The 15,170-nt window shown below is 39.0% G+C and overlaps 1 protein-coding gene across 27 annotated transcripts in view; it reads right to left on the bottom strand.

Annotated features, from left to right (window-relative positions):
- Dlg2 (discs large MAGUK scaffold protein 2) overlaps positions 1-15,170 on the bottom strand; it is a 1,917,798-nt gene that overhangs the window by 353,285 nt on the left and 1,549,343 nt on the right. For all 27 annotated transcript variants that reach the window (XM_060367555.1, XM_060367549.1, XM_060367550.1 and 24 more), the window contains one exon: positions 3,210-3,278. In XM_060367555.1, coding sequence (XP_060223538.1) covers positions 3,210-3,278 — 69 coding nt within the window. The remainder of the gene's footprint in view (positions 1-3,209; positions 3,279-15,170) is intronic.

The following is a 15,170-nucleotide window of genomic DNA, read 5'->3' as shown; positions in this document are numbered from 1 at the left end:
TTGCAAAGAGGAAAGAAGAAATCCATGCTAGTTTTTCTACAAAAGCTATGTTCACAATGTATGCGGAATGCTCAGTTAAACAGGAAGAAGCTGTAATTTTCGGCTTTAGTTCTTTTGAAGTCTTATTCATCCACGGGGGGCTACTGGGTCTAATGGTTACTCAATATGTGAAGACTAGCTTATCAGGTATCTTCAGGCCTGGCTGCAAAGTCCTCCTCTGTGGCCTAGCAGGGCTGCTCCTCCCAGGGTCAGATGAAAGGGGAGGAGGTCCTCCCCTATCAGTGGACTTGGAAAGGGGCAGGGAGGAGCTGAGGGAGGGAGGGTGGGTGGGATTGGGAGGGAATAAGGGAGTGGGATAAAGCTGGGATACAAAGTTAATAAACTAACTAATACTAAAAAAAAAAATAAAAATAAAAAAAGAGATGTGAAGACTAGCCCTGGGGTCACACAGTTCATGGTCCTGTTTCAGTGGGATCTAAGGCTGGGATCGTCTCCTCTGCTTCATCCACTAGTACTTTCCACTTGGCTTTCTGATTTCAAAATCAACTGTTCCATTCCATTTCCTTTATCACTCTGGCACCTTCCCCTTTAAAACTCTGTTTTTTTTTTTTTTCCTTTGATAGAGTCTCAGGAGGAGGCGAATAAGGTGTGGGTTTGTCAGGCTGAACTGGAATACTGAACCCACCCTGGTAATGGGGATATTGTTCTGCCTTGCTGTATTGGGTATAGTTATAAATGATTTGGATACTACTTAAAAACATCAGTGATTCTATGGGTTAATGGCTCAGTTAGACAGCTTTTCCTGTCTCCATGGATCAAATTATTTAGAAAAGAGAAACATCTCTGCTTATTTATGTCATGTAAATAGAAACTTAGGTGAAAATTATATAGCTGTTTGGTATTTTAAACCACATTTCATTTAATAATTATTTTATGTGGTTATTTTAGTTTTAAAAAAAGCTTTAGAAAGAAGTTTTAAAATAATTGGATTTTCAGTTTCAGTTGATTCTCTACTCTAAGGAGTTTAATGTCTTAATAGCAAATCTGTTTAAGACTCATTGTTCTATTTAAGACAGGAAATAATCCTTCCACTATGTGCTTAGTGGTAAGAGTTACGTGCTATGTTATCTTGGTATGGCAGCCAGCTGGGCACACAAACATAGACTATAGTGTTCTAGATACCAAGATATTCCCGTTTAGGTGCTCCATTAATGTTAGATTATTTCAGAACCCTGAGGTATTTATATAAACAATTGCATATTTATGTGTTTGGGATTATGTGTTTAGTGCAGGTCTTCAAACTTATTGAAGTTACACAAATCTGTTCTGCTTATTACTTTCATTTTCAGAGCATTTGGACTAAATGTGTATTCAACTGCTGCTTATTGAAGATCTGATAAGTACTCGGTACTTTGTAGAAAGTTGCCAACTTCAATACGATTCTCCCCTTTGGCTACTTCATCTTATCAGAGAATTAGAATTAGTGATTATGTCTATAGCAGAGTTCATTAAACCCAAGTAGAAAGAATGAGGAAGGCAAAGTAAAATGCTTATTAGGCAACTGCTAATAAGCTTCTCTTAATAAAAAGGAAGAGAGGGAGTGGAAATAGAAGGATGCATCATTTAGCATTGCAGAAGTCCAGTCTTTGTGTTTATGACCACAATGTAGAAAGGTTCCACACTGAAACCTGCCTCTTTAACTCTTCATAAGAACAAAGTGAAGTAAGACAAGAGGTAAGATAGATCTCCACACTGACACCTCCACCACAAACAACTTTGTCCCTATAAGGAGTCATGTGCAGAGACAGTGGGGCCATTCAAAACAGGCTGCTGTTACAGGATATTTGACCATGCTGTGAAACTGGAGATTATGTTGTTTACTGGAAAAACCTGTTTCTAGTTGTGGTGTGGCTCAGCCCCAGCACACACCTCTAATCTAAGAGCTTTCTACTTGAACAGGATTAAACAAAGTCAACCAAAGTTCAAGAGGTGGGGCAAGAGAACAGCTGACAGGGAGTGAACATAAGAAAAGACCATAGAGAGAAAGAGGAAGTCAAGACACAGGAAGAGAAGGGATAGTCATTGAATGTGAGGAGTTTTTGAGACAGTGTGGAGAAGGAGAGCTTGCCTGTGGGATGTAGGCTGAAAAGGAAGGTCAGCTGGGTGCTTTTTCTGCCTCTCTGAGCTATTAAGATTTCACTTCAGCATCTGAGTCTTTTATTGGTAAAATCGAACGATTGAGATTTTGTTAGATACAACAGGTTACTGATATTATATGATAATTTCTAAAGTCAATGTCTTTCTAGCTATTTTTTACCCTGGAAAGTCTTTGTTATACGAAACAGCCTAAATGTAGCATATGAATTATGTGACCCGATTCCTCCTGCTCAATAAAGTCTTTTTATATCACATTATTGGGGTCAGATCTGTTCAGTAGAGTCTGACACATGCTTAAACACAAACTGTTTTATTTTCCGTTGAGTGTCCATGAGATTACTTAATGCCTTAGGGTCGTATGATTTTGAACAGATAATTATCTCGTATGATTGTTGTAGAAATAAAAATAGACACGATAGATACATGCAGAGAAAGGTGAGTTAGGTAGCTAGCCAGCCAGCCAGATACAGCCCGGCACCTAAGAAACACACAGTCCATATTTCTGAACTCTTCTCTTGAAGGGATGTTTATGAACTGTGTCACTGTACACCTATCCACAGAGACATCTGTTCTCAGAGTTCTATCTGTGGCTAAGGGTATACACTGAAAACAAAGCTGAGCTTCATCTTTCTCCTCTCCCTCTTTCCTTCCCCCTACCACTCTAACACTGATCCTATCAAGTACTTTCTGGGTCCTTCACCAATCCTTCATACACACTGCCCATACACTGTAATGCTTATACTGTATTTCAAGCACATATGAATATTTGTATCACTCACAGTGAGTCCTGTGAAGGAAAGGTGAGATTTTACATTTGAATTGTAAATCTAACCCATGCAACCCAGGGCTGGCACAAGACATAAGCTTCATAAGTAACTGCCAGGGTAGGGGAGAGGTCTGGATAGAGGAAAACAGAGGGGAAGAAAGAGAAGGAGGGAAGAGGAAGAGGAGGAGAATAAGGAAAGGACTGTATGTGGAGGGAGAGGGACAGCTTCTTACAGTCAAGTGCTGTGTACTTTGTTATAAGAGAAAGCACTGTATTATTCTCTTACCCTTCCAGGGAGATGGCCCTTTGGAGGGTCACTGAAGGCTGACGAGTTGCAGTGCTATGCTGGGAATGACTGTAAGAGAAGAGGAAAAAAAAACCAAAATAAGAATAGAACATCTATGTAAAATACTTTCGCATATTTGAATAAGTCTTACTGTCAAGAAAATAACATTTTGAAAGATATAAGAAACTAAATTGCTAATGATAAGTAGAAACATACAACAGATTAAAAAATACTCTTCTCTATAATGGGTTACTTTTCCTTGTAATTGGGGTTCAAATGAGTTATTCTGGAGTAAGCCTTAAATAGCCCCTAAATATGACACAGACCATAAAGCATAAATCTGGGTATGTCATTTGTGTTTTTATATTGTCTGAAAATTTCATAAATGTCAGAGGCGGCAGACATCTGTGGTGAAACAGTATTTACCTGACATGACAAGCCATTGCACATAGGAACTCATAGTGACTGTGGCTGCATGCACAAGACCTACCCCAGATCATGAGAGCCCAAATCCTAGCATGGATGGGGGAAGGGCTCATGAAGCTCTACCACTCATGCCTGCTGGGTTAGGGAGTGGCATTTTTCCTCCGGGGTGTGACTCCTGAAAAACTAGTGAGGTCTGCCCTTCACTTACACGATTGTAGGCAGCACTCACTGGACTCAGGGGACCTTAAAAAGGAAGCAATGTACCTTTCAAGCTGCAGAATATTCTTTTTAAACAAAATATTGTACGAAGAGCAATCTACAAGCTAGAATAGCTTGTTAGTTCAACAATGCAACATTTATTGGTAAATTTAATTAGTAAGGATTCAGGTGTTTGATTAAATCTTAAAAAATTGCGTTTCCATTTGAATATCAGTCTTGGAATTTGATGTGATTTATTATCTTGTTTTGGTTTCATATAGAAAGACTGATTTTGTATGTAAGCAATTTAAATTAACATAGCGTCAATGGTCATTTATCCCTGCAAATAAATGTTTTATATGCTTATGTCCTTTGTTTCTGTCAAACCTATGTGCTGGAATCTGTTTAGTCATTAGGAAAGTTGAGGGGAAAGTTAAACCTTGAGCTTGCTCAAGGTCATCTAGTCATGTAGTTGACCTTCGTCTGAATTGCCATTTAGACCGATTCTAGAGTCACATTAATTGAAGAGATGGAGAACTTTTCGTCTGGAGAAAGGTACAACAATAATCCAACAGCAAAACTGTATCTGACCGAATGTGGTCTTTTACTGTGTGTGGGTTCCATTTTACCACCTCCTTACACATCCATATACAGTACATAATTTTATACATGCACAGAGCACACACACATGACTTCATTTCATTATATAATTGAAGCATTTTTGACAATATCTATTATTTTAGGTTGATATACTATGACTTCCAGTTCATTATAGTTCATTTAGCCATTCTTGTAGTTGGATAATTAGAATATTTCTATTATTTTAATATTATAAACAGTGCTACAATGACCATGCTGTTTACTTTTTCTCATGTTACAATTTACTTTAGATGAATTACTTCAAATGCAAACAGTTACTAGGTTCTTCATATATATTATCATATACTATTCAGCTCATGTATGTTTCTTTCTATACATACACACACACACACATACATACATACATACATACATATCTGTTTGCTGATTCTATTTAGAGCTACCCATATGTGTACATGTTTATGGAAGACCTTTTGGGATTGGATAACCTACTAGGAGGCTCATTTCAGGATGTCTGTGTAAGATTCACCTCAACCTTAGAACCACTTTGTAATTAAAAAGATCAATTTATCTAGATGTGTGCATTTGTGTGTATGCATGTGTGTGCACATGTGTGTGTGTGCATGTATGTGTGTATCGCAGCACACACACTGAGCTCAGGAAACAACCCGAGTTGGCTCTCTCTTTCCACCATGTGGATTCTGGGAGGTCAAACTCTTAGTTGTTAGCGAACACCTTTTCCGCTGAGCCTTCCCTCCAGTCTCCTGTACAGTCTCCTCGTGAGCCCCTGACGTCACACCAAGCCTTTTTGCCAGCCCCCTGACTTCATAAGTTTTAGCACCGATAAAAATGTAATAGATGGTCTGCAAGGCAGAGCCTTTCAGAGGCCCTCTGTGGCAGGTTCCTAGGTTGTTTCCTGTTTTCTTCTTCTTCTGATGTCCATCCTCTTTGCCTTTCAGGATGGGGATTGAGCGTTTTAGTTAGGGTCCTCTCTCTTGCTTAGTTTCTTTAGATGTACAGATTTTAGTAGGTTTATCCTATGTTATATGTCTATATGAGTGAGTATATACCATGTGTGGTGTGTGTCTTTCTGCTTCTGGGACAGCTCACTCAGGATGATCCTTTCCAGGTCCCACCATTTACCTGCAAATTTCATGATTTCCTTATTTTTCATTGCAGAGTAATACTCCATTGTGTAGATGTATAGATGCTGAGACTTATGGCCAACTGTTAGGCAGAGTGCATGGAATCTTATGTAAGAAGTGGGAAATAGTAAGAGCTGGAGAGGATGGGAACCCCACAAGGACAGCAACAGAACCAGGAAATTTGAACACAGGGAACTATCCAGAGACTCATACTCCAACCAAGGACTATTCATGGAGATAACCTAGAACCCCTGCACAGATGTAGCACATGATAGTTCAGTGTCCAAGTGGGTTACATAGTAATGGGAAGAGGGACTGCCTCTGACATAATCTGATTGTCCTGCTCTTTGATCACCTCCTCCTGAGGGGGGAGCAGCCTTACCAGTCCACAAAAGATGACAATGCCGCCACTCCTGATGTGATCTGATAGACTAAGATTAGAAGTAAGAAGAGGAGGACCTTCTCTATCAGTGGACTTGGAGAGGGGCATGCCTGAAGAAGGAGGAGGGAGGGTGGGATTGGCAGGGGAGGAGGGAGGGGCTTATGGGGGGATACCAAGTGAATAAGTGTAATTAATAAAAAAAATAAAGGCACTCAAATATAAAAAAAATGTAATAGATGGAAAGTGACACTCAGAGTTACCATGAATGGTTCTTTTTTAAAAATATTTTTAAAAATTAATTATAGGTTTTTCACTTTGGATCCCAACTGTAGCCCCATCCCTTGTACCCTCTCAATCCCACCCTCCCTCATCTCCACCATGCCCCTCCCCAAGACCACTGATAGGGGAGGTCCTCCTCCCCCCCATCTGACCCTAGCCTATCAGGTCTCATCAGGAGTGACTGCATTGTCTTCTTCTGTAGCCTGGCAAGGCTGTTCCCCCACTCAGGGGGAGATGATCAACGAGCCAGTCACTGAATCAATGAGAATGCCAGATCCCACAAAGTCAATATTCTACGACTGGCCATACACAGTGGGTGTGCCTATGACCAAGAAATGACAGGTAACTGCTGCCTGGCATAAAATTTGTTCCTATATGTTTGTGATTTTATTTCTCTTGTGTCAACTGTACAGTCCTTTATAATTTATCCTCTAGTTGACTAGAAAACACCAATAGTTCGTGGGTAAAGATCAATATGGCTTACTAATCATGATTAATGGATAACTGGGATCCCTGATGACTTTGCCATTATTGGCCCAGCCCACATACTTAAAACAAAGAAATAACCAGTAGTTTCACTCTGCAACCGCCTCTGCTTGACCATTTTTTTTTCCTATCCTGAATCCACACATTAATACTGTGTTTACAGGTTTAGTGATATAACATGCACTAGGACAGGAAAGTGCTCAGAGAAATGAATTCCTTTGACATTTACACAGGCAGGGTCAGCCAGTTCGTGGTAGAGTGTAAACATGAAACAAACAGATCCTTTCACAACAGGAAATGATTCTTTTACTTTAGGAAGACAAATACAGTGAATTAATAGATAGTCAAGCCCCCCAGGTAGGAGTGGGTTTTTTCTGTTTACAGACAGTACCGTATGTGTAGGGGGGACTTCCACACACGGTACATAGGGAGTATCTGTTTTCTGTGTGTATGGTGTGTGTGTGTGTGTGTATTTGCATAGTATGTGTAGGGGGTACTTGTACACTGTTTATGGGGTACTTGTACTGTGTGTAGGGTACCCTGTGTGGCGAGTGTGTAGGAGGTATTGTACAGAGTGTGTAGGGAATGCTGATACAGTGTGCGGAGGGGTACTGGTCCAGTGTGTATATGGGTGCATGTACAGTGAGATAATGCTTGACAGGGGTAAAATTAGTATCTTTAAAACACAGAACATCTTCCTCTTAGGATCAAATCGATAGCATTCCCTCCAAGACTGGATACACATAGTGGATGCTCTCACTACTGAGAGATTACAGGTAACTGCAGCCTGGCCTTTTCACCTGCTCAGGCCATGAGGTTAGAAAGATGGAAAACTGAGGACTGTAAAAGAAAAAAAATTTAAGACAAAAATAATGGTGATACTTAGAGCTTTTCAACATTGAAGAGTTTAGAAGGTAGAAGGTGTTTCATCCTAAAAATCTCTACCTACAAATTGCTGCCATCTTCTCTGTAGCTACCCCTTTCCTAGGCAAGCATGTTTTCGGTGAAGAGGCACACGACAAGCTTTCCAGTCCTTCAGCACAGGTAACATAGTACTCGCCCTGGCATCCATCTTGTCCACACAGCCAGCGCAGCACCAAAGTGAAATCTCACCACGGCGTGTTCACAGCTCTGTCCTCCTTCGAGGTCTTATGTGCTTTCAGAGCAGGGCGCTGTGCTTCTGCTCTACTCTGTCTCAGCCCAGTGTTGACACAGGAAAGACACTTCATCAGTGTCTCTCTGAGGGATGAATGCCATAACTAAGCTCCACTTCCTTGGAAACCCCATCTTCTTACAACTAGCAGTGACCTTGAGAATCAGGTATCCTATCTATTCTTGACAGAGAGTCAATTAAGTCTTATATCTTCCAGATGGCTGATGGCTAAATGAAAGCCAGATTGTCTGATTCCAGTGTTTGCCATACTGTCTTAGAGGAAGACACACTCAAAGCTGTGTGGCTGGTCCACACTGAGGCCCTGGCATATTATGATACGAAGTGCTGAAAAGAGCTTAAGCAATAGTAATATTTTTATAAAAAAAACAGATCATTTTTTTCAACGTGTACACCCAAATTTGATATCTCATGGCTTTCCAAAATAATGTTTGGGCTCATCCCTTCAAAAAAATGATTTAAATGTTCTGCCCATATCACCTTTGCGGAAAGTTCTAGATACTGAAGAGACTTTGAATAGCAATGGAGGGGAAAGATGAGCATGAGGAAGGCCCTCCACCACCTCACAACACTGATCTGGAGGAAGAAGGTCCTGCATCAGCTCATGGCCTCAGCGCTATACTAGAGTGTAGGGGCTGAGGCATCAAATCTGGTGACCACCAGGAAAATCTTGCTAAGACATTTCTTTGAATCCACATGCTTAGGCAAGCGCTCTGTCACTGAGTTATATTACCTGCCTTTGTCAATACGTTTTAAGGCCCAGAGAGGGGTGGCAGCCCCGTCATCTGTCTAAATCATAAATCATGCCATCTCTGAACAACATTGAGCCAAAGCATTCACATCACAGAGTCTATTTTCTAAGAATTCTGACTTTCCAAGTGAGATTCCTCAGCTGTTGCTTAAGAAAATGGCACTTGAAGAATACTAAGAAATGCACTCCTATTGCTAGTGTTCTCTGTTTTTAAAATTTTACTTTTATTTTATGTGCATTGGCATTTTGCCTGCCTGCATGTCTGGGTGGGGTTGTCAGATCTTGGAGGTACAGACAGCTGTGAGCTGGGAATAGAACCCAGGTTCTCTGCAAGAACAACCGGCTCTCTTAGCAGCTGAGCCATCTTTTCAGGCCCCACCTCCTTTTTTTTTTTTTTTTTTTTAAACATGTAAGTGCTTTGTCTGCATGTACATCTGTGTGCCAAAAGAGGGCATCAGATCCCTTATAGATGGTTATGAGTCACCATGTGGTTCTTGGGAATTGAACTCAGGACCTCTGGAAGAGCATCCAGTGCTCTTAACCGCTGAGCCATCTCACCGGCCCCTGTTCTTTTTTTCCTTTCCTTCTTAAAAAAGTATCTGAATTGAAATTGTTTTATTATACACAGAATTTAAGGACCTACCTGGTAGTTATAGACATCTGATTTTTCTTAAAGAGACAGTTGCAATGTCAGGCAGGGTCTTTCCAACATTTTCTAATATTCAAGTACATTATTTTGAAGAACATGAAATAGTTTTTGATCTGATAGAGGTGATCCTAGGGCCTCCTGTATGGCACTCAAATTGTTCTATAACTGATCTACATCAAGAGAGCCCCTCCCTCATGTTTTTATATTTTGAGCACTGTTATATTATGGCTCAGACTCTCCTGGAAGTCACTCTGTGAGGCCAAACAGGTCTTGAGCTAGCTATCTCCTGTCCTAGTCTCCCAATTAGCTGGAGTTCCAGGCTTTGTGCTACCAGGCCCAGCACACATTATTTCCTTCATTAATGAAATAGTAACAGTAATCTTAGCTGAGTTGTGCTGTTTCATTCATCATTATAATACCTCCTGATATAGATTCAATATTGTTGATTTCTTCACTTACATTTCTAAAGAACTTTCATCTTCCCTGTCACAGTTAACTGCATACATTTGATGTCTCAATATTTTCCCTCATTTTTTACTTTTCTTTTGTCTGTGTTTCTGAGTATATATTAAGTTGCCAAATATTCTTAAAAAGAATCCAACTAGTATTTCACATAAATATAATGAAAACATCACCCTTTTATTTCACAAAACTGGGTATTCCCTCTTGTATTTTTTCATTGAGACTTTACAAATATTTTTCTGTACAACTATCTATAGATTTGAATTATATTAAACAAATGTTAATTGGGTAGATATTAAATACCAGAGATATATTAGGATGTTTGGGATGAGTCTTTGATTCATCAATATTAGCTTCAGCAAATATCAGATAATAAAAAGATGATGGTCAAATAAGCTATTTGCCTATTCCACAAGGCTAACATTTCTCAATGAATCCCACAGGACCTAAGCTGCCCTTAAAATAATGAAGAACTGAATGAAAGTAGAGAGGGGGAAGAAACTACTCTGAGAAATGAGAAGTCCTGGCTTCTCAAGCAGCTAGTGTGCTCTGGGAAGCTTGACCATATTGGCTTGGCTGAGGGAAGGAAGGTGATGGGGCAGACAGTGAGGGCGACACCTTGGCAAGTATTTTAGACTTGACTAGCGATGGAAGGTCCTCGAGGGCTGGTAAATGGGGAGGGCAAAGTTGGTAACATTTATAATTCAGAAAGACATATGTGCACAATGGAAGCAAGTGGTAGTCTAAGAAAATAGAAGGATACCACGATGGAGAAAAATAAGTACTCAAGTACATATTAAGAAAAGTGAATGCATTTATTTAACACAATTAAAATTGTTTAATAGTAGACTTGGGGGAGTTACGTAGAAGGCAATAAACATTTTAAAATAAATTCAGGTTTTGTCAGACAAATGTTTACATGGTTTTATGTGGTACAATATGATGTTTTAGTAATGTACACTAGTGATCAAATCAGAGTAATTATCATAATTATCACCTTAAACATTTGTCATTCCTGTATGGTGAGCACATTAATATAGCTTCTGAATGTCTTGATATATAACTTTCTATTAATATTTTCACCTGATTGTGTCACAGAATACCAGGAGTTTTTATTCTTTTGAACTCCTAACACTGTATCCATTGATCAGCCTTTTCCCACTGCCTACTTGGTCTCTGGGAACCCCTTTCTATTTTCAACTTTTATGGTATCACCTTTTTTAGATTCCACATATGAGCGAGGTCATGTGGCATTTGTCTTCCTGTGCTTGGCACGTTTTACTTAAAATGACCTACTACAGATCTATCCCTGCTGTGCCAAATAATGCGATCTCATATTTCTTAACGGATTGATAGTATTTTACTTTGCATACATTCCATATGCTGACTACCATGAATTATGTCAGTGAGGACAGGAGGGCACATCTTTCTTCAAACTGCTGGTTTTGTTTCCGTTGTGTTTAGAGCTGGCAGAGAGGCTGCGGACTTTGATGTAGTTTATCTTATTTATTTTAGTTACTTTCGTACTGGTACTGTTTTCTATAATGGATGCACTAACTACATCCCCTGCAGTGGAAAAAATATGCCTTTTGGTGAAGTTTCTCTGATCTACAGACCTTATTTGGGTAGCCTGGGTAAGAGGACATATATTTTTTTTCATCTGAAAGATAAATTTTCCTAGATAGAAGAAGATTATTCTTTTCAGGGTATTGGAGTTGTTGTGTTGCCTTCTAGAACTTTCAAATAAGACTTTCATGTTGCAGCCTATGGCAGCTCAGTGTCCAAGTGGGTTTCCTAGTAAGGGGAGCAGGGGCTTATTCTGACATGAACTCAGTGGCTGGCTCTTTGATCTCCTCCCTCTGAGGGGTGTGTGTGCAGCCTTACCAGGCAACAGAGGAAGAATATGCAATCAGTCCTGATGAGACCTGATAGGCTAGGGTCAGAGGGAAGGGGAGAAGGATCTCCCCTATCAGTGGACTTGGGGAAGGCATGGGAGGAGATGAAGAAGGGAGGGGAGATTGAAAGGGGATAGGGAAGGATGCTACAGCTGAGATACAAAGTGAACAAACTGTAATTAATAAAAATAAATTAATTAAAAAATGGAAAAAAAAGACTTTCATGTTCATGACTAAGGTTCAGAGAAAGAAAAATGAAATTTACTGTTCTCATACTGAATGTGAGGATCATGGAGCTGTTAACCGAACCAAGATGAGTGTATTAAGAAAGGAAGATAAATGAACGGTTAAAACGATGAGAATGTACAAGGCCAATTATATGTCCTCGTTACACACATGGGAAATATGATCCACAGTAAGCCAGCTGTAATTTCTAAAAGGATCTATTAGGGGTGCTTGTTTGTCCACAGCAGTCATTGGATGACTTACGGCTCAGACAATCTTTGCATCATCTGCTTCTACAAATAAATATCCTACCATATTTTGTTCCTTCTTTATCTGATGGTCCCAAGATTCCTAGTTGTTTTAAATAATTTAAGCATTATTTACAATGCTTACATTTCCCCTCTGATTTCTATTTAAGTCTCAGAGTCTAGAAATGAGCTCAGAACTCCAGACATTCAGATAAAGGAAAATTGCCGGAAGATGCACATTTCCTTCCATCTGGGTCTCCTCTTTCTGTCAGTGGTGCCCAAGATAACACAGACTTAAAATGTGCCAAACTGTATTTTTAAGTTCAGGGTCAACCTAACGTCTGTCACAATTTTTACATCAAATATTAAAAATCAAACCCTTGTGCCCCTGTACACTGAAACTTTAAAAATTCAATATACTATGTCAAATGCATCAGTGTTGATTTTTTTCAATTCAGTTGACATGCATAAGCCAGTTAAGATGTGTTGTCTGTTAATGAAAGTTCAATTTTTCCTGTAGTCTTTTATTATCAATGAGTGCAAGAACAACAACAACAACAACAACACATGTTTGTATGATTTAACCCATTGATTCCAGTAGCAGCTAAGGATGTTGTGACAAACCACTACTGATCTGCATCCAATTTAGTAGTTCCCAAATTTCCCATGAATTTTTTTGTTTTGTTTTTGATGGGGAAGGGGGAGAGCAGGGTTTCTCTTTGTAGTCAGACTGGACTTGAACTCACAGAGATCTGCTTGCTTCTGCCTACCAAGTTCTGGGATTAAAGTGTGTGCAACCACTGCCACTGTTTTCTTAATAATCATCTTTTTAATAAGAAATTTAATAAGAAATTTCTTCACTTACTGACAAATATTTCCTACAGTAAGTGTAATTCTTATGTTTCTGCCACATTTCCATTCATAAATATTATAGAAGTGAAACATGATGCTTGAAAATATTTATTGTCCTAAATGCACTAAGTTTATTAACCTGGGCAGACTTAGTTTTTTATTTTTTATTTTTTGATATGTGAAAGTGCAATTAATTGGTCCAGAACTTATTTAGCATGTAGAAAGTCCTGGATTCAATTCCTGAGAACACACTCATGAAGAGATAGAGATAGATAAATAGATATAGAGACAGAGAGATGAGAGAAACAGAGAGATGAGAAAGAAAGAAAGAAAGAAAGAGAGAAAAAACCCCTTAAACTCTGCTGCAAATTTAAAGAAACCCAAACTGGAAGCCATCAGTGATGGATTAAGGTTATTATTTTTTGAAAAAAAAAAATCTGAGCCCGGACTCCTGGCTTATAGTTCAATTTGTTAACGCCAAATATTTAAAAACAATTGAAGGACTTAGATGTTAGGGTCTTACTTACAAGGGCTAAGCTTTAAAGCCAAGCTTTAAAGATAGAACATGGTTGAGATTCGAATGGAGATTAATTCCTGGACCATGGTTCTCCAACTTGTCCCACTGTGACTTTGTCATATTCTTCTTTAGGATAACATGATGACAGCACAACACTGGCCATTCTAAGATCCTTCTTACTATTGTTACAGAGCAGGAGACCCAGAGAATGTACTTTAAATGACCATCCAATCTCCAAGATGGACTCTTTGATTAAAGCAATAATGACAAATATCAATTTGTCCTATACAGTAATCTAAATGGGTTAATACTGGTTTCAAAGCCTCAAACACTGGCAGTAAAATGTAGAGTTTTGGTATAGCAAAACATACCATGTCCTCCTTTTCCTACCCCGTCTGTGGTTATATGCACATACACCATTTTTCTTGGTGGTTCTCATATACAAGCTCATGAGTAGTGGTGTAACGCCCATTTACACAGGCTGTTCTTTTGCTCTTTCCTAAAATGTATTTTTTTTGAGATTTTCGTATGTGAGTACTGTATTTACATCATTTCTTCTCCTCCCTCTCTTCTTTCTCTCCATTTTATCCCGACTCCTTCTCAGAAAACAGCAGCAGCAACAACAACACAATAAAATTGTGCCAACACATGCCCATGGATAGAGGAAATCTCACAGATTTCCACAACTATTTTTTATAAGAAAAAAATGAAAGAAAATCTTAAATTTATAACGGATTAAATCAACATTAGCTAGTTTCACAAATGTTACTACTTTCACAAAGGAAACAGATTTTAGTTAGGAATTTTACAGAAGCCAGGTTATGGTGGTGCACACCACCGCAGGTGAATCTCTGTGAGCTGAGGCCAGCCTGGTCTATAGAGTGAGTTCCAGGGCAGCCAAGGGAACACAGAGAAACCTTATCTCAGAAAATAAAACAACAACAACAAAACCCAAAAACCAAACAAAAAACTAACCAAAAAAAAAAAAAAAAAAAAACCAAACCACCATTATAACCACCAACAAAAAACCTCCAAAACAAAACAAACAAAAAACATACACAGTATAAAAATATACCATTTAACAATATAATGTATATGTATATATATCTATATATATATAGTGAGCAAGCTAATTGATATTACCTGAGATTTCTCTTCTATTACACGAAACAATTGTGTTTTTCAAGAACACGTATTGTAGGCTTTTATTTGTTAACAGCATCTGGAAAGCTGCTGTATAGAAAAGGAAAGAACTAATGTCCAGGAGTGAGAAATGTGGGCTTTTCCACTGTGCTCTTAAAGTTCAACTGATGGATGGATTACCTCATTTTCTTTGGATTATTGCTTTTCTTCGGGGTGAACAGAGACAACTGAGAATGTCCTCCCTGTCTGCGCTATTAGATGCGGCTTGGAGACTAGCGCTGAGACGGAAGGGCATGGGGTTGGGGGACAGTGGTCTTGGACTAAGGATCCCCACCCTTCCCTTCCTTATCAGATATTTGATCATCTCAAAATTTGAAATTCTCATTTCCAGCCCCATGATTATTCAGTACAGATGACAATAGATTTTTTTTTTGCAAACACCTCTGGTTCATGGGGAGAATTTCAAGTAACACATTTAAAGGAGATTTTATAAAGTATGAAGAATGGGAGCCAGAAAATGGAGAGTGTCTTC

This window comes from Meriones unguiculatus, chromosome 14, assembly GCF_030254825.1.
Source record: "Meriones unguiculatus strain TT.TT164.6M chromosome 14, Bangor_MerUng_6.1, whole genome shotgun sequence".
In the NCBI taxonomy this organism is placed as follows: domain Eukaryota; kingdom Metazoa; phylum Chordata; class Mammalia; order Rodentia; family Muridae; genus Meriones; species Meriones unguiculatus.
This window is presented reverse-complemented; position numbering and strand designations above follow the sequence as displayed.